A 27,958-nucleotide genomic window follows, 5' to 3' on the forward strand; every position below is an offset into this window, starting at 1 on the left:
ATACAGCCATGCCTGGAAACACTTCATTTTAGAGGTGAGATTTTGCCCCATTGCCCTAGCCAGGATCCCAGCCTGCTAGGTAGCTGGGATGCAGGCTGCAGGGTTTGGTTAAGTGTTTAACCAAACCCCTATACAGCCAACAAAACTCACCTTAGATGATACCGAGCCATCAGTTTTTCCCTACCCCCAGCCACTCACAAATGCACACACCAGTATCAGATGGCTTCATGGGACTTTATTTGATGCCAGCTCCAAGATGGGTGGAGGGCTACTCATGCACAGCCTTGGTCTTCCTTCCAGCAGAAGGTACTGGCTGCGAGTCAGGGAGGTGCAGGGGGTTTGAGTGCCTGCAAATTCCCCTCATGGAGTGTGGAGAGCTGCACCACTGGCAACCTACTACATGGCTGCTAGATCACACAGCATGGGACAGCCTGGGCTCCCCCATGGCGATGTTCACAGTAGGGTTGGGAGAGCCCGTCCTGTCCTGGCACTCTTACTGGGCCATTGTGGGACAAGCCTCTGGCCTTAGGAAGCTCAGCTGCTTGGATCACACAAAGCTGAGGGGAATTCAGGTGTGCTCAGTGTACATGAAGTGTGCAAGTCACTGGGGTTAGTCATGTAAACAGGCACAGAATGGGAAAGACACTCCTCTAGAATTGCACAGCGTAGCTGGGGTCCACACTCGGTCCTCTGGCACTCACCATGCTGGGGCTCGTGCACATGGGCATAGACTTTGTGGTGCAGGGGTTGGTGGTCAGGCATGGTCCTCACTTGGGACAAGTGCTTTGTCCCACCCTGCAGTGGACACATTTCCCACCTTGATGGCCCTTAGATCTGTCAGTTACTCCCTGCAAGGTGTATGGGCTATTCTGCCTCAAACCAGAGCATTCCACATCCCCCCCAAGCCCTTTGTTCCCACACTTCCCCTAAACTGAAGCATGCAGGATCACAGGCAGAGTGGAGTAAGGACAGTCTGAGGAGAGCTATTCAGACACAGAAGGTAGTCTTCAGAGTGTAGCCTGCCACTGAACTGGTGATCCCCCTGCTTCAGGGTGCAGCTTCCAAATTCTGTCCAAACTCAGTAGGGACCAGCTTTTGTGTGCCTTCAAGTGGGTTTTGGGTTGGGAATGGGATGGACACACACACACACACACTTGGAAAGGACAGGGGACAAACTAGAAAACACAGAAGTTGCCCAAAGTGCTTTGCCTTGACCCAGAGAACAGGGTCTGTAGGCTGTGCTGCAGGTGCCAACGACAAGACAGCCGAGTCCACCAGGCGGGCCAGCCTGGCTATTGCTTATAAAAAGTAATAAATTAGTCGCGAGGGCTTGCTATTTACAAGTCAATGGCACCCCCATCCCAGCCCTTCCTGGGAAGAGGGCACCCTCCGCCGAGTCCCAGGCTGATGGCTGCACTCCATCTAGGTGTGACTTGGTGAAGATGATAGCTGCATAAGGAACTGCAGCCAGAGGTGGTCAGTCTTTCCTGGCTGGTCCTGGGGTTCCAGGTGTGGCCTCTGCACCCTGCACAGCGATCTTTGGCACTGCGCGAGGCGGCCCAGGCTCCTCATCGAAGCTCACCTCCTGCACTGCCTCCTGCTTCTTGAAGGAATCCCGGCGCTCTGATAGATGCAGCCTCCTCATGACGACCAGCTCAGCCTCGGCCCCCCGGGCACGCCGGCCTCCGTCCCCATCCAGCCTCTCACTGGTGCCCAGGCCCAGCTTATCGGCCGACTGGCCCCTACGCAGCCTAGGGGACCGGGCGGGTATGGGGATGTGCCCCGGAAGGGGCGATGGTGAGCGTGGCGGGGGCGTGGGCACGGGCGGGCAGGCCAGAGGAGATGGAGGGATACTGCTTGTGGACTTGCGGCGGCCGCTCTTGTGACGAGGTGGTCCGAGCTTGGCTGCCAGGCCGTGCAGGGAGCTGGGACGGGTGTGACCAGTGGCTGGAGAAGCGGGGCTGCTGGAGCTTGGGGACACATTGGGTGGGGATGCTGTGTCTGTGGGCAACAGGAATTGATTGGTCAGTGTCCCCCTCCTAGAGGAAGGGCCTGGACTGACCAAACTGGCACTGCCTATGCCCTCCAGTATTGCCACCCACCCTTGGCCTTGCTTTAATGAACTCTTACCCACCCATCAAAGCCAGGCCTCACTGACCCCCCCCTCCTCTCAGAAACCTCTGCCTCCTCTTTGCATAGTCTGACACTTAAATACTCAATGAACACAGGGCCACCAAGCCATCCACTGAACTCAAGCACAGCCATGACTCCTTACTGATTGTTATCATAGGCGTGCGTATACATTCATATCCACAGGCAGTTTCATAAAGCCAGGCTGAGAGCCCGCCCACCTGTGGGGGCGTCGGGGGCAGGGCTGCGGCAGGGTGTGGTGGGGCTGGGAGACAGGCTGTGAGTGGGTGATCCGGGGAGGCTCTCGCTGGAGGACAGAGAGTGCTGGAGGCCCGAGGAGAAGCTACGGCTGGTGTGGAGCACAGAAGATGGCTTTGAGATCCTCTTAAACAGAGACTTCCGCCTGGGGACAGACATGGTAACAGTGAGGGAGGCTGAGAAGGCTGGGGGTGCTGGGGCCTCCCTGCCTCCCTTGCCTCCCTGCTCACCGGTCCTGGGTCTCGCGCCGGCGGCTGCGCTTACTCCTACGGGCCATGCGGCCCTTGGCCACATTCTTCCGCGCGGGTCCCACCTTGATGGAGGTGTTCTCCAGGGCCGTGGTACGCAGGGAGATCTTGTTGCCACTCTGCGGAAGGGACACCAGTCACCTGAGAGCTTTCCAGGGTCCATGACACCTGTCCAGCACCTGACACTCAGTTCCCCTCTGCCCTGGACCCCAGGATAGGGGAGGTGCAGCCATAAAAGGCTCGTGGTGTCAGAGACAGCTGCCCAGGATGCACAGTGGGCATACACTCAGGCCAGGGGTCCACGGGTCGCACCTTCAGCAGCAGCTCCACCACGTCCATGTGCACCAGGCCCAGGACCGACTCCCCGTTGATGTGTGTGATGAGGTCCCCAGCACGCAGTCCTGCCTCCTGTGCAGGGCTCCCCTCCTCCACGCTCTGCGGGGGGTGAGGGGGTGGGAGGGGCGAGCAGACACAGCATAGAGGTCAGGTACAGCAGGCCACACCCCCACAAGCCCATGGCAGGACCCACTCAGGAATGGCGAGCACCCTGATTCCCACAGCCAGGTCCCACAGTGAGGGGTTTGTCAAGGACTCACCCAGACCACATGGTGCACCGTGTACACGTCACTATCACCCATGTAGACTCGAATGGCGCGCAGGCTGAAGCCATACTTTTTGCCTGAGCTGTGGATGACGATGGGGGGGCGCAGGCTACCACACACTGGTGATGGGTCCCGGCTGGGTGAGGAGTCTCGGGAGGAGGGATTGGAGGACAGCGAGCGGGGTGACAAGGGGCTCATGAGAGGGCCCCCGCTGCCGTCGTCTGTGGAGGGTGGGAAGGACACTCACTACGTGTGGGTTTCTATTCTTCTCCCATGTGGCCACATGACCCCCACCCTGGCGCTTGGCCTTGTATCCAGTTCTAGAAGCACCCCACCACCTACCACAAGGAAAAGTGACACATCACCTGCTGTGATGATGAGGGACAGGGCGGACACAGAGGCTGACTTGGGCACTCGACCCCCACTGCCACCAGGGGAGGCCCGGGGCTTCTCAGGGCCGGGATCTCTTGAGCCTCCTAGGCGGCGGCCTCTGCCAGCATCAAGGGGTCGAGGGGTGGAGTGTCGGGCTCCTGTACTGTTACTTCGAAGGCGGGCATGGCTGAGGACAGCTGTGTCAGCTGAGGGGACAACTGGGGTGAGCTTGACACCTGTCCATCTCATCCCAGCCCCCCCTGCCCCCCATGAAGGTAGAACGCAGGTTCAGAGTGTGTAAGGCCTGTCTATTCTCAGTTTGTGTGGAGAAACTTCTATTCCTGTTTCAACAACTCCCCACTCACCTTGAAGCCCACTTACCAGAAAGGTTGCAGGGCTTGGGTGTCACTGGAGTGGTCGGGGGTGGGGGGTCAGGCTCCCCCAGAATGAAGACAGGCTTTTGGGGATCAGCAGGTCCTGAACCTGCTCCCTCATCTTCAGAGGAGAAGGCAAATTTAGGCATCACGTCCAAACTGATAGTGCTTAGGAGAGATGGGCTAGGACCCCGGTCAGTCTGACAGGAAGATGGCTGACAGGAGGAGGCAGGTGTCCAGGACCTTAGCCTGTTTGAGGGAAGAGACTATGTCACTCAGCCATACCTGCTTGCAGAACTATTCAGTGGAGAGAGATTTTAATACAGCAATTTTGACTGGAATAACAACATGCCTTAGCACGCCTCTATATTCCCCCTGGCTGGAGTACAGAACGCTTAGTACACAGCTGTAATCCCAAACAATGAAGGTAAAGTTAGTTTGTAGAAGGAAGTACCCATGTTTGAAAGTGATGTCTAATTGAGTGGCAGACAAAGTGACGAACCAGAGAAAGATTTGACAGAGTAGCACATGGCCAACTCTCAGGAGAAGAGGAATGGGAAGCTACATAAGGGGCAGTGCAGAGAGGAGGGGGCAGTGCAGAGAGGAGGGGGTGGTGCAGAGAGGAGGAGGTGGTGCAGAGAGGAGGAGGTGGTGCAGAGAGGAGGGGGTGGTGCAGAGAGGAGGGGGNAGTGCAGAGAGGAGGGGGTGGTGCAGAGAGGAGGGGGTGGTGCAGAGAGGAGGGGGTGGTGCAGAGAGGAGGGGGTGGTGCAGAGAGGAGGGGGTGGTGCAGAGAGGAGGAGGCGGTGCAGAGAGGAGGAGGCGGTTCTCCTGGGACAGTAGTGCAGAGGCAGGTTGCAGGGAGAGAACAACTCTACACAGGTGAAGACAGACCGAGCCAAAGAATCGGGAGCCAGAAGATTAGAACAGAATTACTATGAGGTCAAGCAGGGCAATTCAGGAGGGGGGGGGGTAGGGGGAGGAGAGAGAGAGTGTGTGTGTGTGTGAGAGAGAGAGAGAGAGTGTGTGAGTGTGTGAGAGAGAGAGAGAGAGTGTGTGAGTGTGTGTGAGAGAGAGAGAGAGTGTGTGAGTGTGTGAGAGAGAGAGAGTGTGTGTGAGTGTGTGTGTGTGAGAGAGAGAGAGAGTGTGTGAGTGTGTGTGAGAGAGAGAGAGTGTGTGTGAGTGTGTGTGAGAGAGAGAGAGAGTGTGTGAGTGTGAGAGAGAGAGAGAGAGTGTGTGAGTGTGTGAGAGTGAGTGAGTGAGTGAGTTTGAATCCGTCAGTGTGAAGAGGAGTTAGAGCTGTAGCAGCTGAGTTGAATCAGCCAGAGCTCAGAAAGAACTAGAAAGGGTGAGCTTACTCAGCAGTGAGCCTCAGAGGCTGAAAACATTCTAGGCCTAGGTAAGATTGTACAGAGGCTAGAAGCTTCCAGGACTAGGCCTAGGCCTACGTGTAGCCCTGGCTGTCCTGGCACTCACTTTGTAGGCCAGGCTGGCCTCGAACTCAGAAATCCGCCTGCCTCTGCCTCCCGAGTGCTGGGATTAAAGGCGTGTGCCACCACGCCGACACCATGCCCAGCGGAATGGAGTTTCTTAGGCAAGTGTGTTTGGGGTAGAAAACGGCCATGGAGCCAAGTTCCACAGTGTTATGGAGCACAGCGGCCACTGTGGAGTGAGACCAGCAGGGACCTCCTGCCTTCACTCTTTCCTACTGGGCCACTGGGAGGCTCTGTCTACCTCAGATTCTGTGATCTGGTTCTCAACTCCTCAGCCCACCTACCGGAGGTCAGCACTCAGCCGGCGGCCACGGTCCCCGAGGCTTTGTCCCCAGCCTTCTTCTCGGTCCTCACTGAAGCTCCTTTCAGCAAAGGTGGGGGTGGGCTGGACGGCCAGGAACTCAGAGCTGCTGTAAACCTGGGAGGTGTTCTCTCTTAATGTCAGTAATGAGGGGACAGTGACAGAGGTCACCCCGCACAGGCAGACAGACTTGGGAGCATTGCCACTGGCCAGCCTACCTTGCTGAAGCGGTGGGAACATGAGGAGAACTGGGGGATCTCCGTGGAGGACTCCTCATCATTCGTCTCATCGTCCTCGGAGCCCAAATGGCGGTACCGCTCAGAGCGAGCTGTGGGAGGGAGGGAAGGGGAGGCTGGGGCAGCCGGGGACATCCAGAGGCCCAGGGCTATGCTGCTCTGTTACAGGAGAACGGCCCAGCCAGCATGGGAACCTGAGCTGGAGCCTGCCAGGCATCTGAGAACAGACTCCTGCACAGCAGATCTAAACTCTGGTAGTCCCTACTGTGTCCCCAAAGCTCTGTGGTCACAGCAGGAATTCCTGCACCTACAAGGAGATGTCTCAAGGCTGCTTTATGTAAGAGGAGCAGACAGGGAGGACCCCTAACATGCAGGGGTGCCACAGACAGGGATCATGGGCAGGAGGCACTGTTCTGCATCCACAGGGTCCCCACTTACTGTCAAAGTAGCTGGTGTCATCCTCAGCTTCAAGCTGTGGGACAAACTCTGCCTTGTGTCTCAGGAGCCCTGCCCAGTCCAGGGCCAGGAAGAAGGGGTGCTGTTTCACCTCATGGGTGCCACCTGCAGACAGGCTGGCTGAGTTCTGCACACTACCCCCTCCCCACTCCCCGCCTCCCTTCCCACTGAATGGAGCCAGGACAGACCCAGAAATGTGGTTAAAAAAAATGGGGAACACCAGAGCCAAGTATTTCCTTCAAAGTTTAATGCATGTTAACTCCTACAGACCCTTTAAAACCCCAGCTCCCAGCTCCCTCCTCCACACAGCCTGGTAAACTAGGTCTCGAGTAAAGTTGTCCCACGGACTTACCAGTCCCCAGCCTGTCCATTGGGCTCTGACGCAGAAGCCTAGTAATCAGGTCCTGAGCGTCGAGGGGAAGGGCCTCATCTCCCTCTGGCCACATGATCTCATCTGAAGTTCCGGGGCGGAGGCAGGGGAGGGGGAGTGTCAGAATGCCCTTTCTAGCACCTTTCAGCACACCCCACCAAGAGGTAGTATTGTGGTTAGCCCAGTCTCAGACCCTTTAAGACGCACCGCTGACAACCTGTCCGAACAGCTCCTCAGGCGTGTCCCCGAAGAATGGCACACAGCCCACCAGGAACTCATACAGGATAACACCCATGGCCCACCAGTCTACTGGCTTCCCGTAGCCCTGGCGGAAGATCACCTCTGGTGCGATGTACTCGGGTGTCCCACACACCTATACACATGGGAAATGAGGCTAGCCTACACACACACCTACACACATGGGAAATGAGGCTAGCCCCCACACATTTACACACATGGGAAATGAGGCTAGCCCACAAACCTACACACATGGGAAATGAGACTAGCCTACACACACCTACACACATGGGAAATGAGGCTGGCCTAGCCTGGGTGGGTTCAGGCTTGCCCTTGGGTTGGGTCACACCTGCTTGTCCACAAACTCTCGGGCATCCTTCTCGATGTGACCTTCATACAGGTTGGTGGCCATGCTCATGAGGCCGATCTTGGACAGGCCGAAGTCCGTCAGCTTGATATGGCCGAGGGAGGTGATGAGCAGGCTGTGGGTGAGGCCAGGACCCTCAGGCTGGGTGGGAAGGCCAGAGCCAGCACAGTTGCCAAGATTGGCCGAGACCCCTTGTATATACTGGTTTGAGACCCGGTCTCCCTAGGTAACCCATGTCAGAATGCACATGCATTAAACAAAACAAAACAAAACAAAAAAACCAAAATATGTCTTTCTCATGTGGCTCAGGGTGACCTCTCACTCTGTAGGTTGTCCCACCATGTCCCGCTGTGACCTTTTTAATGCACTGTGCAGATTTATTTTACAAATAAAATCCCCCAAAGGTCACTTTCTATAAACACCGCTATGCATTCACTGCCCCCTTCTATTATGCCTAGGCACACAAAGAAGCAGGTGTTTGTGACTTCTGTCCGTGCGCTATTTCAGCTACACAGAAATGAAGTGCCGAGAGAAACAGCAGGTGTCAAATACATCTGCTGAGCTGAGTGCACACAGCAGCAGCACATGGCCAAGAACCCAGAGGTCCCAGCTTCAGAGACAGGTGGGACTAGATGAGTTCCACCCTACAGGCAGAGCAGGTGCATGTGTGTAGGGTCTCTCTGCTGCCATCCTGGCAACCCCATAAGGTCCCAGCAGCACCTACCCGACCCCTAACACCATGGCCCCACCCAGAGCTCCGCCCTGAGCCACAGCCACACCCTGGTCACTCACTTGTCAGGTTTGAGATCTCGGTGCACAATGCCATAGTTGTGCAGATATTCCAGTGCCAGCACCGTCTCCGCAAAGTACATGCGTGCCATGTCCACGGGCAGTGGGCCCATGTTTTTCAGGAGCGTGGCGCAGTCACCCCCTACATGGGGACTTGGATCAGGTCTGGGTCCTGCCCGTGCTGCTGAGGTCAGCAAGGGGTGGGGACTCCGTCTATAGGTTCTGCCCAGCAGGGGAGGTTCTAAGATGGATGGAGCTCTGCCCACAGCTAGTGCCAAAGTACATAGCCTTTCCCTTGCACAGTGGCCGTCTCACCTGCCAAAGCCCTCCAGAGTCCCCATCCATCCCTCTCTGGGTCTCCCCAGCTGTGCCCCGGGGGTGGAAGGGGGACAGCCTAGGGGCCACACCTTCCACATATTCCATGACCATACAGAGGTGGCGGCGGGTCTCAAAGGAGCAGAACATGCCGACCACAAAGGGGTTCTCGGCGAAGGTGAGGATGTCTCGCTCCACAAACACCTGTTGGATCTGGTTGCGCAGAATTAAGTTCTGCTTGTTGATTTTCTTGATGGCGAAGCGCTGCCGCGTATCCCTGTGGCGTACCAGGTAGACGGCCCTGCACACAGGAAGGGAGACGCTGAGTAGCCATCACTCCAAGCCCAAAGCTGTACCCAGCAGGGACCCAGGACTCACCCATAGGCTCCATTGCTAATGAGCTTGATGGTCTCAAAGTCGCTCTCACATGGCTTCCTCCGAGACGGACCACCCAGGCCTCGGCTCTGCAAGGGGAGAGCTCAGGGCCTGTCCACTGCAAAGCTGGCCCCAAGTCTAAGCTGCTTTCTCACTGCTACTTCTCCGTCCAAACTTGTCAAACCAGTATGGAAGTTTCTTACAATTTTAAATTTTTTTTTTTTTTTTTTTTGAGCAGAGCCTGCTTCCCAGCAAACTTCTACACATCCTTCAAGACCCACCTTTTCAGTGCCCATTACAGCCCAGTCCAGCTCTGGGATACTTCTATGATGGGGCAGTCCCACTGCAGCCACATCCCCAAGTCACAATTGTTAAGCATATACTTCAGCAAACTCACCCCCTAATCCAACCACCCAGGAAAGGACAACACAGTTCTACCTCAGCTTGTAACTCACCTCAGGGGATCCCGGAGCAGGAGGCTGGCTTTCATCAAGGTCATTCAGGGGCTGGATCTCTGTCAAAGAAATTAAATGTTGTTGTTGTTTTGGTTTTTTGCTCTTTGGACAGGATTCACTATGTAGCCCAGTAGCAAGAACTATAGAATCTTCTAGCAAAGCCATGCCTCAGAGCCTTAGCTCTCCAAGTGTTCTGCTCCAGGGACTGGCAAACAACAGCCCCTAGTGAGTCTTTGAACGTTACCCATGGTGGCAGGGGTCACTGTCATAAAGCGGAAGAATGATGTTGGGACTAGGAAGCAAAGGGAGCCCTGGGTTCCAACCCAAATCGTCCTTGTTCTGGATGCCCCTCACCTTCCAGCGGGTCCTTGGCAAGGCCCAGCTGGCGGATGATGTAGCGGGGCAGATCGGTCTTCACGCCCTGGTCCTCGCGGGCCTGGCCTTCTGCAGCCTCCAGAAGATGGTAGAATTCTTCCGGGTCGAACTCCTGCGCGGGAGAAGCCGTGAGCCATGAGCCCTCACTTGGTTCCCGGAACCCCAGGAGCCCGTCTTCCGCTTACCAAGCACTCGAGCAGCCGCGCTGGCCTGGAGATGATGATGAGTAGCTTCCGGACCAGCTGCACTATGAAGCCCACCTCGGCGCTGTCAGACCGCTCGTGAGCCTGTGGGCAAGCGCACCTGACGAGACCCGCCCACAGAAGAGGCCCCGCCCACATCTATAGGGAACAGCCATGCCTCCGCAGACTCCACCCCCCAAAAGGCGTGTCCCCCAACACACCCCACCCCTATGGGCGTGCCCACTTGTCAGGCCCGGCCCCACGTACATCCTGCAACAGCCTCTCCAGCTTGTCCTGCATCTCCAGGAAATAGCGGGAGGTGACCAGAGCCTCGCCCGACTTGGCCAGGCAGTCCCGTGCCAGCTCCACGATCTGGTGGTGGATAAAGCCCAAGACACCGTCTGCCAGTGCCAGGCGGTCGCCAGGAGCAAATGCTGCCAGGAAGTCCTGCAGCCGGCCCTCCATCTGCGCCGTGGCCTGAGATGTGAGCAGAGATCAGTGGGGGTAGGGAGGAGAGGCGGGAGGCGGGGGAGGGGGGGAAGTAATGACAGAAATGTATCAGAGGACAGTCCAGGAGTCTGAGAGGGGGCGGTTGAGTCGGGGGCGGGGCTATCGTCAGACAGGACAGGCAGAGGGTGGGACAGGAATAACTGAAACAGGGTGGAGATGACTGACAGCAGTGATCAGAGCTGGGGTAGCCTCAGCAGAGGGTCTGATTCTGGTGACTGGCTAGGAACAGAGCCTTAGTGGTGGGCGGGGTTCTGGTGAGTGACAGGGTGCAGGGCCTGGGTAGTAGACCTTGCTAACAGAGAGTGGCAGCTACAGGGTAGAGGAATCAGCAACACACCTTGGGGAAGCGCTCCCGGTACACGTGGTTCATCATCACTATCTCATTGTCAAAGGTTCCTGATGTGCGTCCAGGGCTGAAAGGGTGACACAGGAGGGTGAGGGTCACAGAGGAGGCCCTAGTGGGGTGGAGAGGTCCCAGCCCAAGTCTACCTGAGGCTGCGTGAACGTGGGCGCAGGCGCGGAGAACGGCCTCCATCCTCGTCCACCACACTCTCTGAGCTGCGGAAGTGTTTGGACAGGAAGCGCAGCTCGTCTGCTGTGGGCTGGAAGGGGAGCTGGTGTAGACGCTCCCGGGAGGACGAGCTTGACTGGGGCAAGGAAAAGGTCGGCATCACGGCCCAGACCCAGCACCTTAGCATCCCGCAGGCCCACTGAGGCCCACTGCAAGCAGTGGGAGCCCCACAAATCACAGCAGGGCCTGTGTCTGCTCCAGTCCACCCCCCACCCCACTCCACCTGCCCAGGCAGCTGTCAGTACCGATACAGTGGAGCTGGGAGTGTTGGTCCCATAGCCCGAGGACGGGAGGGAAGCAAGTGACCATCTTCTGCCGTCAGCCCTGGAGAAGGACAGGGACAGATGGAAAGGCAGATCAGCCCTGTGCTGGTGGGGACTTACAGCAAGCTGTGTTGGCAGATGCCTGCTCTGGATCAAGGACCCTCCAGGCAGCAAGGTCCACTACCTCCCTGATAAGGTGCAGCCCAAGCTTTGGCCAGTCAGTTGTTGCTACTGGAAGATCCCAGCCCACAAACAATTCAGGGATACCCAAGGGGGGCTTCAGTCCCCTGCACCCACGCACACAACAGCCTTGGTGGCTCAATCCTTGGTGGAATTGAAGGCCCTGGGCACCGTGTCAGTGCTTGGTTAGTGAACCTCTGCAGCTGTTAGTGAGTTTCTGATTTAGTCAGACCGCAGCCCCTTCTTCCTTCCCAGAACTCTGAATTTACCTGTCACCGTGAGAGAGGTGGCTGTGGAGGGCAGAAGACGCAGGAGGGACCACCACCAGACACCCGGGCAGAAAGGGGCCAAGGGAGGGGGACAAAAATCAATGAGGGCCAGGCATGTCTGGCCCCGTGAGGGTTAGTAGCCCTGTGTGAGGCCAGGACACTCACCTCCGGGCAAAGGGGAAACTGATGGCTGCTGCAGCGGAGAAGTTCCGAGGACTGTCCAGGGGGCTGTTGCCTGCTGAGGGGACGTAGGGACACAGTCATTTTGGGGTGGCAGCAGGACCCAGCCACCCACCTGGATCTCCCCCGCTCACCAGTTGGGACAGAGAGTGGTGACAGAGGTCTGGAGAGAGTGGGTGAGGGCGTCCCTACGACCAAGCTCTTACGGTTGCCACTGCGGCAGCTGTGGAGGGGACAGCAGGGTTAGAAGACAAAACTGAGGGACAGGGGGACAGTTGGGAGTGTGCTGTGGCTGGCCCAGACCAACCACGATGTCCCTGTGGTTGATCCCTTTAAGGGGTTTCTGAGACCCATTGGGAGTCATCCCTAGGCAAATACCCCTTCTTTTTGTTATTTTGAGACAGGGTTTTTCAGTGGAGTCCTGGCTGTCCTGGGAATCACTCTGTAGACCAGGCTGGCCTTGAACTCACAGAACCTGCCTCTGCAGTCTCAAAAGTACTGGGATTAAAGGTGTGTGACACCACACCCAGCGCAAACATATCTTCTTATTCTTGAGACAGTCTCATATAGCACAGACTAGCCTTGGGACAGACTCAGAGGTGACTCTCAATGCCCGATCTCCTACGATGACACATGGGACACAAACTGTTTCAACGTTCCCTTTCCATCCTCATTACCACCATATGACATAGTGGGAGAACACCCATCTAGCCTCATGGGGACACTGTCAGGTGACTAGGACACACTGACTTCTTCCTTCCCAGCCCTTGGCCCTTCATCTTACACCACGATGGCAGCCTGGCACACCCAGATGTCTGGTGGAGACAGGAGATGCCCAGAGGCTGTGGTTGTAGGAAGCCAGCTCCACTCTCCCTCCCTGTCCCTGAAACTGCTGTCTCTACCTTCCCAAGATCCCGCCAAAGAGCTAATGCTTTAGTCTGTGGTATCACACCCCTTCAATCCGGTCTCTGAATTGGGGGCTACAGCGTGGGCTACATACAAACCCATGTCCCTTTCGGCACACCTGCCCTGATCCCCCAGCCCAGGTCTCTGGCCCGTTCTGCCCACCAGACCCTGAGCTTCGCCTCCACCTTGGCAGAGTTGAAGTCACAGGGATCCTGCCCTCCTCCCCAGCCCCCTACAGTCACCCAGCAACAGCGGCTCTGACTGAAGGCAAGGAGAGCAGCCCACACAGCCCTCCACCAACGCAGCTCTGTAAAAGTGTCAGGGAGGGAGCGACAGGCGGGGCCCTAAGGAGGCAGGGAGGGTTTTGGGTGACAGAAGGGCAGTTTGCAGGCCAAGATAGGAGATGCCGCAGGCAGCAAAGGGCATAGGTTGTAGGGAGCTGAGCCCAGCCTGTCTGTTGCTGCAGGAGGCTCTGTTTCCCCCATCAGGACACCCAGAAGGTGCACAAAATCAACACAGCCTGTGAAGCTGGCCGTGGGGGACCTATGCTCTAAGAGCCTGCCTACAGGATGCCACGCCCCCAGAGTCAGCTAAGCCACAGGTGTGGACACAGTACAAACCAGCAATGAGCTGGGGGACCCACCAACTGTACCTGCTCCTCACACAGCTACCAAGAGGGTAAAGAATTGCCCCCTAGGCTGAAGTGTGGGTGCAGAAGCGGAACCCAAAGGGCCCTGCAAGACTTCCTGTCGCCCCCCTCTGCACACGACACACACTGGCAGCCACATCCTCTCCCTGCCCTGCTGCCCCATGGTCCTGCACCGGTAGCCAATGAGACTGGTTGGTTCCTTTCCCTTGCTTAAACAAGACCTTGAAAACAACCATATTGGACGCCTCAGAGAACCTGGATCATCCCACTTGAGCACACATTAAACGCCAACTGCTTACACTGTTCCTTGCTCTAAAAGGCCTGTAAGCCATGGTAGGCACCACACTATCTCAAGGCCCAATCGAAGCTTTGGATCGAGCACTCAGGGTCCTTGCATCTAAGACTTTTCCCAACTATGCTAACCTAAATACAGAGAAACCCAAGCACAGAGAGGTTGAAGAACTACCTGGAGTCACACCGCACGGTAAAAGCTATCTTACAATTAGAACCTGGGTCGACAATTGAGGCACCATCCCTCTTGGCCTCTGTGCCTTGCAAAGGAGGACCTGGGCCGAGGAGAAGCATGCCTTGGCTGTAGACCTGCCACCCACTCGTCAGTCTGGGCCATGAGTATTTGCATCTGCGCCAACATTTCCGCTGAGTGTCCAGAACAGACTGCTTCATTCTTCCCAAATTCAACGCTTTGCAAGGCCCGAGTCCCAAGTTCAAATACCGGCGTCCACAGCTAGACCCTGCGCCCCAAGCCGCCCCTACCTTTTGGAACGCTGTAGCAGCGCACCCTTGGCCAGGCGGCTGCGGTGCCCGGGGGCCGCGACCGCGGTCCAGTAGCTGGGGTCAGACATGCTGCCACCCTCCGTGGGCCGGGGCCTCGGCCAGATCGGCCGAATTCGGCCTGAGCCCCGTAGAGCGGCCCAGTGGCCGCGGGCAACAAGGAGCGCGCGCGGTAGCAAGGAGGAAGCCCGGCTGGGAGCCCCGCCCAATCACGGGGCGGAGCCTGAGGGGGCGTGGCGTCGTGATGGAGGAGGAAGAGGGGCGAGGCGTTGCTACAGTGCTAGGCGGGGCGTTGCTAGGGTCCCCAACTAAGGAGCTTTTGTTGCTACAGCACTGCCGGAAGCGCTGGGATGGAGCGCAATTAGAACCCGCCTGTCGGTGCCCAGCGTTGCCAGGGCCTTGAGGGACAGTGCGGGGCGTTGCTAGGGCCCCGAGCAGCTCGACGCGGCGTAGTGGACGTTGCTAGGGCTCTGGGACTAACGTGAGCGTTGCTAGGCCCCCTAGCAGCACAGGCAGGGGGTTGCTAGGGTTCTGCGCAAAGGGGGCGGGGTTACCTGGCCGTTGCTAGGGCTCTAGGTAGCAAGGGAGGGGCGTTGCTATGGACCTCAGCAACACAGGCAGGATGTTGCTTGAGCTCTAAGTAAGCACCGGGAGAGGCACCCTGGCAGGAGGGCGGGGCGTTGCTATGGACCTCAGCAGCCCAGGCAGGGCTTTGCTATGGTTCTGAGCAATGGGGGGGCGGGGCTACCTGGCCGTTGCTAGGGCACTGCGCGGTGAGGGCGGGACATCGCTAGGGCCACGACAAGCAGGTGGGGCGTTGCTAGGGCCCGGACCGCAGAGTGAGGCTTTGGCGATGCTGGCTAGTAGTGCAGGCTGTGACGGGTCCGCCCTCTGACTCGAAGGTGTTAGCCCTGCCTGGCTCTTCCCCTTTCCTTCCCATCTGTATGATGTCTGCGATGAACGCAGCGTGCATGGCCACGAAAGCCATTACCAAAGGCGATAAGTCACATATACTACAAACCAAAGGAATATGTCCTTCTCCCCCAGGTCCTAGGTAGCCAGTGGTAGTCATTCTGACAGTACCCGACTCCCTGGACTTTTAGACACCGGATCAGAGCCTTGCTCGGATTTGAAGCTCAGATCCTATATTTGGTACGAGAAGATAGCTGGGGAAACTGAGGCACACGCACCCAGGTTTTCCCCAACTCATCCTTCTCAAGTCACTCTGAGACTCTGCCACATCTCCTCCAGGCTCTTTGCCACGTCAGGCGTTCCCCATGCTGCTGGCTGCAGCACAAACCCATATCCAGTCATTTATTCACTTGATAAACATTTATTGAACACTTAACAGTTTACCTGCCTCTGGGACATCTAGGGGTGACTTCAGGGTAGTCCTTGATCTCAGATAAAGAGACAGATGAAGAATGTCAAGGACTAATTTCAAAGAAAGAGGGATATAGCTCTGCTGGCAGAATGCTTGCCTGGCATGGAGGGCTCCATTCCAGCCCTCACCACACTTTTGGAGGTGGTAACACACACCTCTTGTCACAGGACTTGAGGGGTACAGCTAGGAACTTAAGGCCAGCCTGGACGCTATTTCTTTCTCAAGAAATAGCAAAGAAGGCAAGTAGACAAGCAACATAATAATTTTGACCATGAGAAAGAAGAGAACCAGTGGGCATGGGGAAAGAGTGTCACAGATGGGGAGGAGGGTGCTCGCTGAGCTAACCACAGTTGCAATAAGGATTGGAGCTCACTGAAAAATGTAACAGGGAGCCATGGATGGTGTTAGAGCGCCTCCATGTCTGTCCTGGAAAGCAAAGAAAGACCTTTGAGAAGCTGGGATAGAGGGTTAAGCCTCCAGTGAGGAGCTGGTGGCATGCGGAGACAAAAGCTGAAAACCACATCATGGAAAGACCTGGAGAAAGGGAGTGGCTGGAGCCCAAGTTCTTAGTCACAAGGACAGGCCCTGCAGTGGCCACGTGTGACCAAGAGGATCATGATCGCCTTGTGTCAGGTCTGAGCACTGAGCTCAAACCCTCCTAACTGTGGACACAAATGGTGATGGAGCCCTGGGCTTCATACACCTCCAGGAAGAGCCACCCACCACTGTTGTGCCTGGGAACATACCTCCACAACACATCTGATACACAGCTGTTTCCTTATCCCCAGCCACAAACTAATGCCTTAGCAGCCCACCTGGCCTGTTTCCCACTCTGAAGAACTGGGCTATGCAACTATCCAGAGTGCCTGCCTGGCAAGGCTGAGCATACAGGGGTCCCTGCTCACAGGTTCTCTGCCGAGGGGTTCTAGATGAAACCCTCTTGGGGCAGGGGCCATAACATCACCTGTGACTTGCTCTGGGGACTTTGCTTTATCTCTCTGCTACTGCTTAAACAGCAAAGCCTTGGGTGTGTCTTAATCTGGCCAACCCATCCTGTTACCTCTTCCCACATTCCAAATAGCTGGACCACTGTCCCCAGCCCCCATACCCTGCACACCCCAGGTACATTTCCTCTGAGCCTGGCCTCCCAGGCCCTGGACAGTCTGTGGTCTGAAGGGTCAAGTCAAGATGGCCTTTGACCCTAAAGGCCAACAGAGCCCCTCTACCTGCTTTCTTTCTTTCTTTTCTTTTCTTTCTTTCTTTTTTTTGTTTTTGTTTGGTTTTTTTTTTGTTTGTTTGTTTTTTTAGGAGACAGGGTTTCTCTGTGTAGCCCTGGCTGTCCTGAAACTCACTTTGTAGACCAGGCTGGCCTCGAACTCAGAAATCTGCCTCTGCCTCCCAAGTGCTGGGATTAAAGGCGTGTGCCACCACGACCGGCCTCTACCTGCTTTCATCAATGCCAGAGCATCAAATAAACACCTGCTGCATACTGGGCCCTGCCCAGAGCATACAGTGTGAGCAGAGAGATTCAGGCCCAGCCTTTTAGGGACTCTCAAGGTTGTAAAGGAAATAAACACTCAACAATGGTGCAGAAAGATGTCCTCATTCAGCAGGGAGTGCTCCTTCCACCAACACTGGGATCTACTTGCACTCCGGAGGATGCACCTTAGCGTGACATGTCGGGGGACAGATGGGGAGAGGCAGGTGGGTCGCACAAGGTCGGGCATCATAAGGATTATGGGACACTCGAGGACTTTTTTTCCAACAGTAGAGGGGCTCTTCCATACTGAGGTGTATAAATGGTTGCCAGGCAAATCCCATTCACTCTGTTCCAGCACGGGGCAGTAAATGTGAGAGGCTCAAGGCTCTGGGGCTACAGGTGAAGTGGCTCTGCCACCCTCTGGTGGTGACTGTGGCTGCCTGGTAGGTTGGGCTCCAGTCCCCAGCAGTGCCTCCATTTCTTCTAGGTATAAGCTGTTTAGTCACATAAAACCCCAATTTAGGGTCCCTCCCTTTCCTCTCACCTGCCCTCCCCTGGGTTGGAACCAAGGACTTAGAGATGTATCTGACCTCACACTGTCTCCTAGGATGCCCTGGATCTCCTCCACCCACTGCTGAGGAAATGTGGCAACAGCAGTGCCTACCTCCCACCGAGCAACCCGGTCCAGACAGACCAGCTTTCCTCCAGATGTCCTAATCACCACAAGACCTTCTCCCCCTCAAAAGGCTGCCTCAGGACCTTTGCACTCAGTGCTAGATGCCCAGTGCTACCTTCACCTAGCTCTGTCCATGGCTCCAATCCACTTCCCCAAGGGGTCAGCATTTGAACATTGTCACTTGTTTGCTTGCTGGCCACCTCCTCCAGCCAAACGAGAACCCTCGGAGGGAGATGTCTGCCATACTTGTTCACAACTATGGACTTTCTACTTGGCACACTGGTTAGGTGCCTAGTAGGAGTTTGCTGAGGGAATGGAGGTAACCCAATAGAAATTCATTGTGGACTCCATAGTATTTTGTCTTCCCCATTACAAAATCTATGGAATGTGCTAAGCAGCTCATTTATACTAAGGTGTAAATGGCTCCCAGGTAAGTCAAGACTTGACTTTCACATGGGCAAGTCCCTGATACCTGCCCCAGAGTCACAGAGGATGGTGCTGACTCTAAGTGGGGTGTGGTGGCCAAGCTGGCCTCCAGATTTAGGGGATCATAACAGGTCTGTCTCTGAGCCTCAGTTCCCTTAGTAGGAAATATGATCAGAGCAGAAATGGCTATTTTCAGTCTGGTGCAGCCCGTTGGGTTTGTGTGTGACCACAGGGAGAGTTTCTGGCAGATTCCCGAGGTCACTACCCAACAGGGCCCTGGGAATCCAGCACCTGTCTCAAGAAGTCCTTGGACTCAAGTTCTGACCTGGCCTGGGACACCTGTCCAGCTCTAGCCTGAGGCTGGGTGTTCCCGCGGGATGTGAAGCCAAGGATGGGGTGACACTGAGGCCTGGGGCAGCCAGGGGGTGTGAAAGGCCCGGGTGGAGGGTGCGCGTGCTGGGCGGCGCCACTCACCTCCAGGGTTGCAGGCCCAGCGATGGGCTGCACGGGCTGCACGGGCTGCCGGGGCTCAACAGGCATGGGCTCTGGCTGCTGGGCGACAGACTGCAAGACAGAGGGGAGCGGTGACCCCGCGGCGACCCGGCGTGACCCCCGCGGATTCCCAGGGGTCGTACCGCGGTGCTCGGGCCTCTGTACTCACTCGAGCGTCAGCGCGGGGATCAGTAATTTCTCCCTACGGGACTTCATGGCGGCGCCGCGGGAACCGACGCCCGGTAGCACCGGGCGCGAGCAGACGCGCTGGGACTATGGACAGAGGGACGCGCGCACCGGCGGCTGGCGGGGGCGGGGACTCGGGGCGGGGCTACGGGTTACGGGGCGTGTCCAGGAGCGGGACAGAAGGTGGACCGAGGGGCAGGGCTATAGGCAGTACTACAATGATGCGGGGCTGGACTAAAGGATGATGGGGCGGGACTACAAGGTTCGGTGGGGCTATGAGGTGTGGGCGGAGTTACAAGGAGAGCTATAGGTGAGGAGCCGAGCTTCTGGAGAGGTCCTGAGTAAGAACGAGGGCGTGGATTCTGGTGTGTAGACCGGGTTATAGAATGAGAGGCGGAGCTATGGGAGGCTTGGGAGAGAGGAGACTCTGAAGAGGGCGGAGCCTAGTACAACGGAGACCGATGCGGCTGGTGGGGTTGGGCCTCAAAAGTGTACTATGGGCTGGGCATTTGGAAGCAACTTGCAGGACCCCAGTCGCGCGGAGGTGAGGTGGTGGGCGGGGCCTCTGAGTGTGTGTGGACTCTGGCTCTTGGGCCTGTCTGTGGGCGGTACCGCTTAAGAACTGTGGTGGAGGGCAGGGACAGAGGCGGAGCCTGGAGCGGTGGGGCTGAGCGCCCCGCTCTGGAGAGCGTGCGCTCTCGGAATAGAGAGACCTGCGGGCAATCCTGGGGGGCTGCTGTCTGACCCTCTTTGACCAGTTTCCGGAACATTCAGCCGCCCAGCCACGGGCCGGGAGGGAAGAGACCTGGGTTCTGTGGCCTGGGATCTCCCACCCGAGATCTCATTGTCGTGTCCCCTCCCATCGTCGCGCCCCTACAGATCTGGTCCCTGAAAGCCCGGGGTCGAGTCACGTACAGCACGGGTGGCAGAGCTAGCAGCTCCTGGAGGACTCTGGCCCTGACTTTGCCCTCGAGGTCGGTGCACTGCGCTCCTCCCGTCCCCGGCCCCTCACAACGCACTAAGGACAAGGTCCAGCCCCGCCCCAGCCGTAGTACACATGATTTTGGGGCGACTGAGACCCTGTTCTCAGAACCTGCGTTTCTTCCTCTACCTCGCCCAGCCCCGCCTTCACTGCCAAAGCAAGTTCCACTCCTGGGCCCCCTGTCTGGAACTGTCCACACATTGACCGCCTCGCCGGACTCCTCCTGCCCTGCCCGCCGTTGGTCCTCTCCAACACCAAACCTCACCTCCTCCAAATGACCCGGGCGCCTGTCTCATTCCATTTAATTTTGCCTGAGCACACACTTTTCACGTTTTGTGTCCCCCCATTAAGAACCGGGGCGCCAGAGGGGTTGAAACATCTCTTTCTCCTGTTTCTCCAACGGGCAGGGCCCAGCACTTCGTAGGTGCTCAAAAACTTGTAAGCCTCCGACTGAGACATGCGCGACTTTCAAAGATGGGGCGTCCAAGGTTGTTTGCTCTCTGGAGCGAACAGAAGGTGAACCCCTCCCCCAGTCTTTGTTTATCCATCTGTAAACCCGCGACGCACCGAACAAAATGTTCTTTGAGCTCCAGAGCTCCCCAGATGATGGCAGCATCACAGATTCTGTTGGCCGGCGCCAAAAGGAAGCGAGTCTCTCTCTTGTCATGCAAGCCCATTCCAATGTACTTGGGTTAGAAGTTAATATTTCATAATCGCGCCCCTCCCCCCAATGCTGAGAATCAAATCTTTCTTCACTTATTTATTCAGTAGAAGAGGTCTGTCCCTGCACACACCTGGAGGCCTGAAGACAACTTTTGGGGCTGCCAATGCATCCGGAGCATGGCAGCAAATTGCCTTTAGCCACTGAGCCACCTCTCGAGCCTATGGCCTTCGAATCTTTGAGCAAGCCGTCTACACTGGAATCACGCCCCCAAATATTGGTTTGGTTTTTGTTTTGTTTTGTTTTGTTTTTTGGCAGGATCTTATGTAGTACAGGCTGGCTTGGAGCTGTCAATCGACCTCAGCTCCCTGGGTGCTGCTGGAATCACTTGCAAATATGCTTTGGCTGGACCCCAAGGTGGGAATTTGTTGGATTTTGTTTTGTTTTGTTTGTTTATTTGTTTTTAGATTTATTTATTTATTTATATGTGTCTGAAGACTGTCTTCAGACACACGAGAAGAGAGCATCGGATCCCATTACAGATGGTTGTCAGCCACCATGTGGTTGCTGGGAATTGAACTCAGGACCTCTAGAAGAGCAGCCAGTGCTCTTAACTGCTGAGCCATCTCTCCAGCCCTGAGAAGTGTTCTTTGGGGGGTGAGGGCAAGGAAGGGAGATTCTTGGGAAAGGCTCAGTGGTTAAAGCGATTGTTGCTAATGATAAGGAGTTCAGGGTCATAGACCCCATGACAGCAGCCCACCTGTAACACCAGCCTTGCAAGGCAGAGACAGGGAATCTCCAGGGGGTTCTGGGATGACATCTCCTGCCTCAATAGATGCACAAATGGAAGGAGAGAAGGCAATGCTGTATTAATCATTGAATCAGTTTACTCACCCGCGCCCCCGTCGTGGAAGACTCAGCTCCTTCTGAAATGAGACAAAAAGAGTGGGGTCAACCTAGGAAGTGTTCCACCCTCTGCATCCCAACATCAGCTTCCCAAGACCCAGTCAAGACCTGTTCCCTGCTTACACACTGCCTCAGGGTCCTCGTGGCAACTGCAGCCTTCTATGATGTTCAGTGACTTAGTCCTTACTCTCACCTGCAGTATTCCCACCTGGCTCCCAAGCTGCCTCACCCTGCTGGTGGGGAGGGGGTATGAATGCATAATTGGGGCTAAGTGTGAAAGGGGGCTTGCTGCTAAACCTGACCACCTGAGTTCGATCCCCAGGACCCACATGATGGGAGGAGGGTTCCTTCTCCTGCAAGTGGTTGAGGGTGTGTGCTCACACACAAGATTAATAAATAATGTAATAAAATAATGAAGGGAGAAGAAGAAATGAAGACAGGTGCAGTGGCTCAAACCTGTCCTCTCAGCGATGGCAGATGGAGGCAGGAACATTTTCATTTCAGCCTGGGCTACGGAGTGGGACTTGTTTCAAGTAATAATAATTTACAACAAACACATAAATTTTGTGCTAGGACTAGTGGACACACCTGTCACTTCAACAATCCAATTTAGTTCTCCAGATCCTAGGAGCCTATGAAGTCGTGGGTTCTGGTCCAGGCTAGGGACACTTATATTTATCCTTTGAGAACTCAAAAAAATTGATCTGTACCTGGCCTTGGACCCCATTGCCCCCAGAGTCCCTTCTGATCATGTGGTTATGTCTGTGTGCACACACACTTGTGTCATGGCACATGTGACAACTTGCATCTCTTTCAGTGTGGATCCCAGGAAAAGACAGGCACCAGCTTCCTGGCAGGTGGCTTGCCTGGCTGGGCCATTCCCTAACATGAGAGACAGGCTCTCTCTAGGTAGCCCAGGGTAGACCGCAACTCATAGTGATTCTCCTGCCTCAGCTTCTCAGCTGCTGATGACAGGCTTGCACCACCACCTGCTTCTTCAGGGAGATTTTTTTCCCCCTTAATTTTAAGAAAGCCTTGTTGGAAGTGGATTTAACATCAGGAAAGCTGTGCACATGACCAGGGCACATTACTTCCAGCTACTGTTCAGCCCAGCAACAAATTAAACAGAAACCACCATGTTGTGTCTCATTACTCAGCATCTACTGTACAGGCTCGGAGACTGAGGCATAGAGACAGAGCGGATTTGGGAAATGGGCTCTCTAGACGCCCCAGCTCAACAGACACACTCATTGGGGCAGCCACTTTGGGGACACAGACTATTTTTACAATGGTGGGTTCCAGACTACCCACATCCCCAGGCGGGTTTTTGTCATGGCAACCAGTGGCGTCATCCGTCCCCACAGCCAATTGGAGGGGGGTGGAACTGCCAGGCACTGGACCACTTGGCTGGCAAAGGGGGAGAGATGGACCCCTGCTGTGCTCGGATACCCTAGGGTTTCCTCTTAGCCTCATCCAGTCCCGGGGAGGGGGGTGGGGGACCCGGGGTGTTTTTACACCAGCCCCCCCCCCCCCACTACCAAGACAGAAAAAAACAGAATTTGAACTCGAGGGTTCAGCCTGGGATTCCACCATCCTGGCATTTTCTTGGGATCTGGTGGTCCTGCTGTGTAGAGTCTGGCAATTGGCCTAACCTCTCTGTGCCTGAGTTAACTGAGTTAGAAAACAGCAGGTTCCATAGGTCCCAGTGCCGGCACATCGTCAGCGACACGATTTAAACGCGTTCCCAAGATACAAAAGGACTCCAAGAGGCAGCGGGGTGGGGGTGGGGGGTGCCAGGCCCGGAAAGTTCCCCGGAAGTGGGCCCGCGACATCCCCGCGCCATCTGCTTCTGCGGCCTCCTCTACAGCTGCTCCTGTGGCAACTCCCACACAGACGCCCAGCTACTGGCTGTTATTTATTTTTCTTAGGGCTTCTCTCTGCAAATGCAGACTGGTGGCCTGGAACTCACATCCTCCTGTCTCAGCCTGCAGAGTGCTGGGATCACAGGAGATGGCCCTCCGGGACTGCTATTTTGTTGTTGTTGTTGTTGTTGAGACAGTCTGTGTCTCTTCCCTCCCTCCCTCCCTCTGCCCAGGGTAGCCTTGAACTCCTGATCCTCCCTGTCTCCACTTTCTGAGTGCTAGATTGATGGAGGCTTATGTGATGCTGGGGATGGAGCCCAAGGGCTCCATGCATGCTAGGCAAGCACTGAACTACAGCATTCTATTGAGACATAAGCACTCAGCCCACTGAGCCAACCACGGCTGCCCTTTAAATACTGTGTTTAGGGATTCTTCATGGATTGTGATGCTGTCCGCAGGACTCATCACCAGCCTAGAGATCTCATAGTGTCCAGCAGGAACTGGACACTATGGTGGAGCCTCACCCCAGAGGGACTTGTGACTCGAGGCACAGGAGCCAGGGCTTCTGAGGTCAAGAGGCAGCAGCTGTCCATGGTGGCATGCCAGGCTGGGGTGGGCTGCCATTTTAAAACTGAGACGACTGGGTGGTTCCAACAGTAACTATACTGTGAGCCACGGCCTGGGGTCCACTGGAACCCAGAGTCCAGCCTCAGAGGTTATCTGCCTAATGGGGACTTGGCTTTTGTTTTTTAAACACAATCTCACTCTGCAGCCCCAACAGACCTCAGAACTTGAAGCAGTCCTCCTGCCTCAGTTGCCCAACTCCTGTGATGATAGGTGTGCAACATCATCATTAACAAAACTCCAACTCCAGGGTTTCCTGGAGGAGGTGGCTAAATATACCTAGGCGTGTGTGTAGGGGGGGCTCATTCCCAAATGAACCATTCTGTAGCATCAGGAGAGCATCGTCTGCCTTCCAACTACCCTAGAGGCTGAAGTGGACGAGCCTGACCTACACCATGAGCCTGATCTCAAGTTGGTAGCAGCTGCCGGGCACACACAGCCTGGGGCCCCATCCCTTGAGCCATTAGCCTGGCCTGATGTTGCTCAGGAGGAGGAGACAAGACGATTAGGAGTTCAAGGCTAACCTTGGCTACCAGAAGTGCTGCCTCCATCATTTAGGAGTGAAGCCTAGACTTCCAGCATCAGCCTCCAAGCACTCCGATTGGCTGTCACAGGTAGCCTGGCCTTTGATTGTCTGAGGCTCTAACCTGTTAAGCCAGTCAAAGATAGCTCAAAAAGCATGGCTTGGCTTGGGCAAACTTTTTTTTTAAGATTTTATTTTTATTTGTTATATGTAAGTACACGGTAGCTGTCTTCAAACACTCCAGAAGAGGGCGTCAGATCTCATTACTGATGGTTGTGAGCCATGTGGTTGCTGGAATTTGAACTCAGGATGTTAGGAAGAGCAGTCAGTGCTCCTAACCACTGAGCCATCTTTCCAGCCCTTGGGCAAACTTTTTTTTTGTCTTTTATTACCTCATAACTTAATTTATGATTTTATATTTCAGTGACATTAGCAATCAAACATTCAATTTTAGTTCCTTTGTGATTTAATTAAAAATTTACACCAGAATTAATTTGAAAGGCTACTGTGAACCATTTTAAACCAAGGTTTTTGCAAGTACATCAGAGGCATTATATATAAATGGCTCCTTTCCTTATGATATTTATATATCTTTAGAGAAGTCCAGTACTAACCTATGCAAAAGAGACAAAATCATTATGTAAACCATTACCTAAAAACACAACCAAATCAAAAACAAAAACAAAACAGACAAACAAACAAACGAACAAACAAACAAACGAACAAACAACAAAAACCAGAAGCAAGCCAAGCATGGATTACTCTACACCTGAAAGACCAGCACTCAGGAATCTGAGGCAGGAGGATTGCCCTGCATTTACTGGGATACAAAGTGAGACCCTGTTCCAAAATACAATACAACACAAATTAACATAATAGAGAACTAGAAACAAGTGTATCAGATTTAACCAAGAGCAAAGAAATCACAGAGAAATCACATACTGGCTCTAAGATATAGTTGCAGCACCATTTTATCACTGGAGAACAGCAACAAATAATGGCTGTTAAAGTCCCACCACATTCCCCATAGGCTGACAGTAACCTGTGGTTATAATGAAGCTAACATTTCCTAGTGGTACATGAAGTATTTTCAATGACATTATGCTATCAGTTCACAAAAGAACATTCTGAATTAGATATCATGCCGTGTAACAAACGCAGTCAGTGGGATATTAAGGTGCAAACTAAACTGCCTTTACCCATCATCAGAGTTGGGCATCCCCTACACTGCACCAATTTCTTCCTGGATCCTCCAGGAATCATATGGACTCAACCTCTTGGGTACTGTTCTCTTGCATTCTGGCTGCTTAAAGGTGTTGGGCGAACTTTTAAGGACAGAAAAGTGCGTGAACTTCTGCCACCACCCAGCTTGTTTTCTTATGTTTATTTACAGAGGGCACCACCTTGCAGTCCAAGCTAGTTCAGAGCTGGGTAAGTTGCCCAAGCTAGAACGTGCCATTACAGATATGGACCAGGCTGGCTCTAGAATAGGGCTTTAACGTTATCCTAATCTGGCCTTTATTCCAGTGTCGTGTAAGCCTTCTTGTCTCCTGTTACTAGGACTTTCCCTGCCCCAGCACCTACCACTGCTCTGGATTACCGATTACCTTGGCATCGAAATTTAGCTTTAAAGTTTTTTTCTTTTTTTCTTCCCCCCCCCCCCGAAGAGACGGGGTTTCTCTATATAGACAAGAATGTCCTGGAATTCACTCTGTAGATCAGGCTGGCCTCGACCTCAAGAGATCTACTTGCCTCTGTCTCTGAGTACTGGGACTAAAAGCATGTGCCACCACCACCCGGCTTATTTTTCTCTTTCATTTACTTGTGTGTGTATTTACTATATGTGTGTGCCCACGTGCCTCAGCGCATGTGTGCATCTCAGAGGACAAATTGTGGAAATCAACTCTCTCACCATGTTGATTCTGGAGATTAACTCAGGTTATACGACTTGGTTGCAAACGCCTTTACCCTTCTCGATGCCCCCCAAAATTTAGCTTTTTCAAAAGCTCACCATTGTCTTTCGAACCCAGCTCCAACTGTGAATTTGTTTTTTTCTGGATGGTTTTGTTGTTTGGGTTTTTCAAGACGAGCCTATACTGACTTTGAACTCCTGGACCCTCCTGCCTCTGCCGCCCAAGTGTTGGGATTATAGGCGTGAGCTTCCACCTCTGGCTACAGGCTTTAATTCCCCTTTAAAAACAACACCCAGCCATGGCCTCCTGACCTTTGCACTTGCTGAGCCCGTTCCTCAGGTCCTCCCTGCAGCCAACCTATGGCTGCCTGACCCTGAGAACCGCTATACTTCTGCGGGACTCAGTTTCCCCGTGTGTAACGTGGGACCTGTCATCTGAAAATATTTACCACCCATGTGGAACAGGTCCCGCTTGTTGACGTCAGCCGCGCCCCCATTCACTCACCCGGAGGCGGTGTCTCTATTTTAAGAGGCCGAGGGCGGGTTCGCATCTAACTGGGGCCCGGGCGACACCCGCCGCGCACCAGCCCCGCCCCCACTCCCGCCTTCCCGCTAGGGTCTCCGCTCCGCGGCTTCTTCGGGGAGGGGGGACCCGCCCCACTGCCCCTGTCCAAACAGCTTTACTTAATCTTCACTTCCCCAAATTCCTCTGCCCTGCGCCTGCCTCCCGCGGCCGGTGCCACCCTGCGCGGTCAACTCTAAGCCAGTTGAGGTTCTGCACAGTGTAGAAGCAGGGCAGACGGTAGCTACGAAGATCCCCACGGCAAAGCTGTTGGTCGTTTAGGTGTGCGGTCCCAGTCTCAGAACGAAGCAGGCAAACCTCTATGAGTTTTGCTATAGATGGGGAAACTGAGATCCAGAGAAGCCAGAGGTGTCGCCTCCAGAGTCCCACAACCCGGGAGTGCCCTGGACTTGCAGTTTGATCTCTCTATACCCACTTACTTCCCGGAGGCGCAACGCCAAATCTAGAAACTGAGGCTCGAAGAAGCCACCACTATCACACACCCTGCAGATCTTTCGTGGTCACACAGATCTGTGTTCCTGCAGAGATGGAATCTCAACCGGGCAGTCTCTGTGGAGGCTTCCTTAGGCGAGAGCCTCGGTTTGCTCATCTTTGGAAGGAACCGAAGGCAGGAGACTAGCTGCTAGAGGCGACCCTGGCAGGCGGCTGGGTTGTGTTCACCTCAGTGGCTGCACATACTGAAGCTCCACGCCCTCCGGCTGGTGTGGTGCAGGAACCCTCGAGTTCCTTCTCCTCATGCCAGAGCCCAGCCTCAGTTTCCAGTTTTCCCCATCTAATAGAGATCACCTCGTACGCAAACCGTTCTGGACAGCAAGTAAGAAGAAGGCGCAATCTGACGCTTCCCGCCTTCCTCACTCCCTGCCTCAGTTTCCCGACCCGGAAGGCTCTGTCCGCGCTCCCACCCGCACCCCACCTCACCTGGAGCCCACGGCGCCGCAGGAGGCTCGGCTCGTCCATCGCTGTGTGTTCCCCGGCCGGGCTCGGCCCACGGGCCCGCCCCACTCCCTCG

The 27,958-nt window shown here is 55.0% G+C and overlaps 1 protein-coding gene across 11 annotated transcripts; it reads right to left on the bottom strand.

Moving 5' to 3' along the window:
- Nucleotides 1-215: 215 nt before the first annotated feature.
- On the bottom strand, nt 216-27,926 carry Mast3 (microtubule associated serine/threonine kinase 3). 11 transcript variants are annotated; one of them, XM_029480559.1, is made up of 29 exons: nt 27,868-27,926; nt 21,434-21,465; nt 18,693-18,782; nt 12,040-12,128; nt 11,891-11,960; nt 11,726-11,746; nt 11,259-11,337; nt 10,932-11,089; nt 10,780-10,855; nt 10,200-10,409; nt 9,936-10,037; nt 9,730-9,862; nt 9,376-9,434; nt 8,924-9,009; nt 8,638-8,846; nt 8,234-8,372; nt 7,424-7,556; nt 7,045-7,210; nt 6,820-6,921; nt 6,450-6,572; nt 5,994-6,103; nt 5,759-5,892; nt 3,992-4,233; nt 3,604-3,816; nt 3,233-3,459; nt 2,949-3,071; nt 2,619-2,755; nt 2,352-2,533; nt 216-2,001 (listed from the first exon to the last, which is right to left on the bottom strand). In XM_029480559.1, the coding sequence occupies exons 1-29, from the start codon at nt 27,904-27,906 to the stop codon at nt 1,478-1,480; spliced, it is 4,008 nt and encodes a 1,335-aa protein (XP_029336419.1). In that variant the 5' UTR covers nt 27,907-27,926; the 3' UTR covers nt 216-1,477. The 11 variants fall into 11 exon arrangements, with proteins under 11 accessions (XP_029336419.1, XP_029336418.1, XP_029336422.1 ...); XM_029480558.1 differs by having other exon boundaries at nt 11,891-11,963; XM_029480562.1 differs by lacking the exon at nt 18,693-18,782 and having other exon boundaries at nt 11,891-11,963.
- Nucleotides 27,927-27,958: the final 32 nt, after the last annotated feature.

This window comes from Mus caroli, chromosome 8 (assembly GCF_900094665.2).
Source record: "Mus caroli chromosome 8, CAROLI_EIJ_v1.1, whole genome shotgun sequence".
In the NCBI taxonomy this organism is placed as follows: Eukaryota; Metazoa; Chordata; class Mammalia; order Rodentia; family Muridae; genus Mus; species Mus caroli.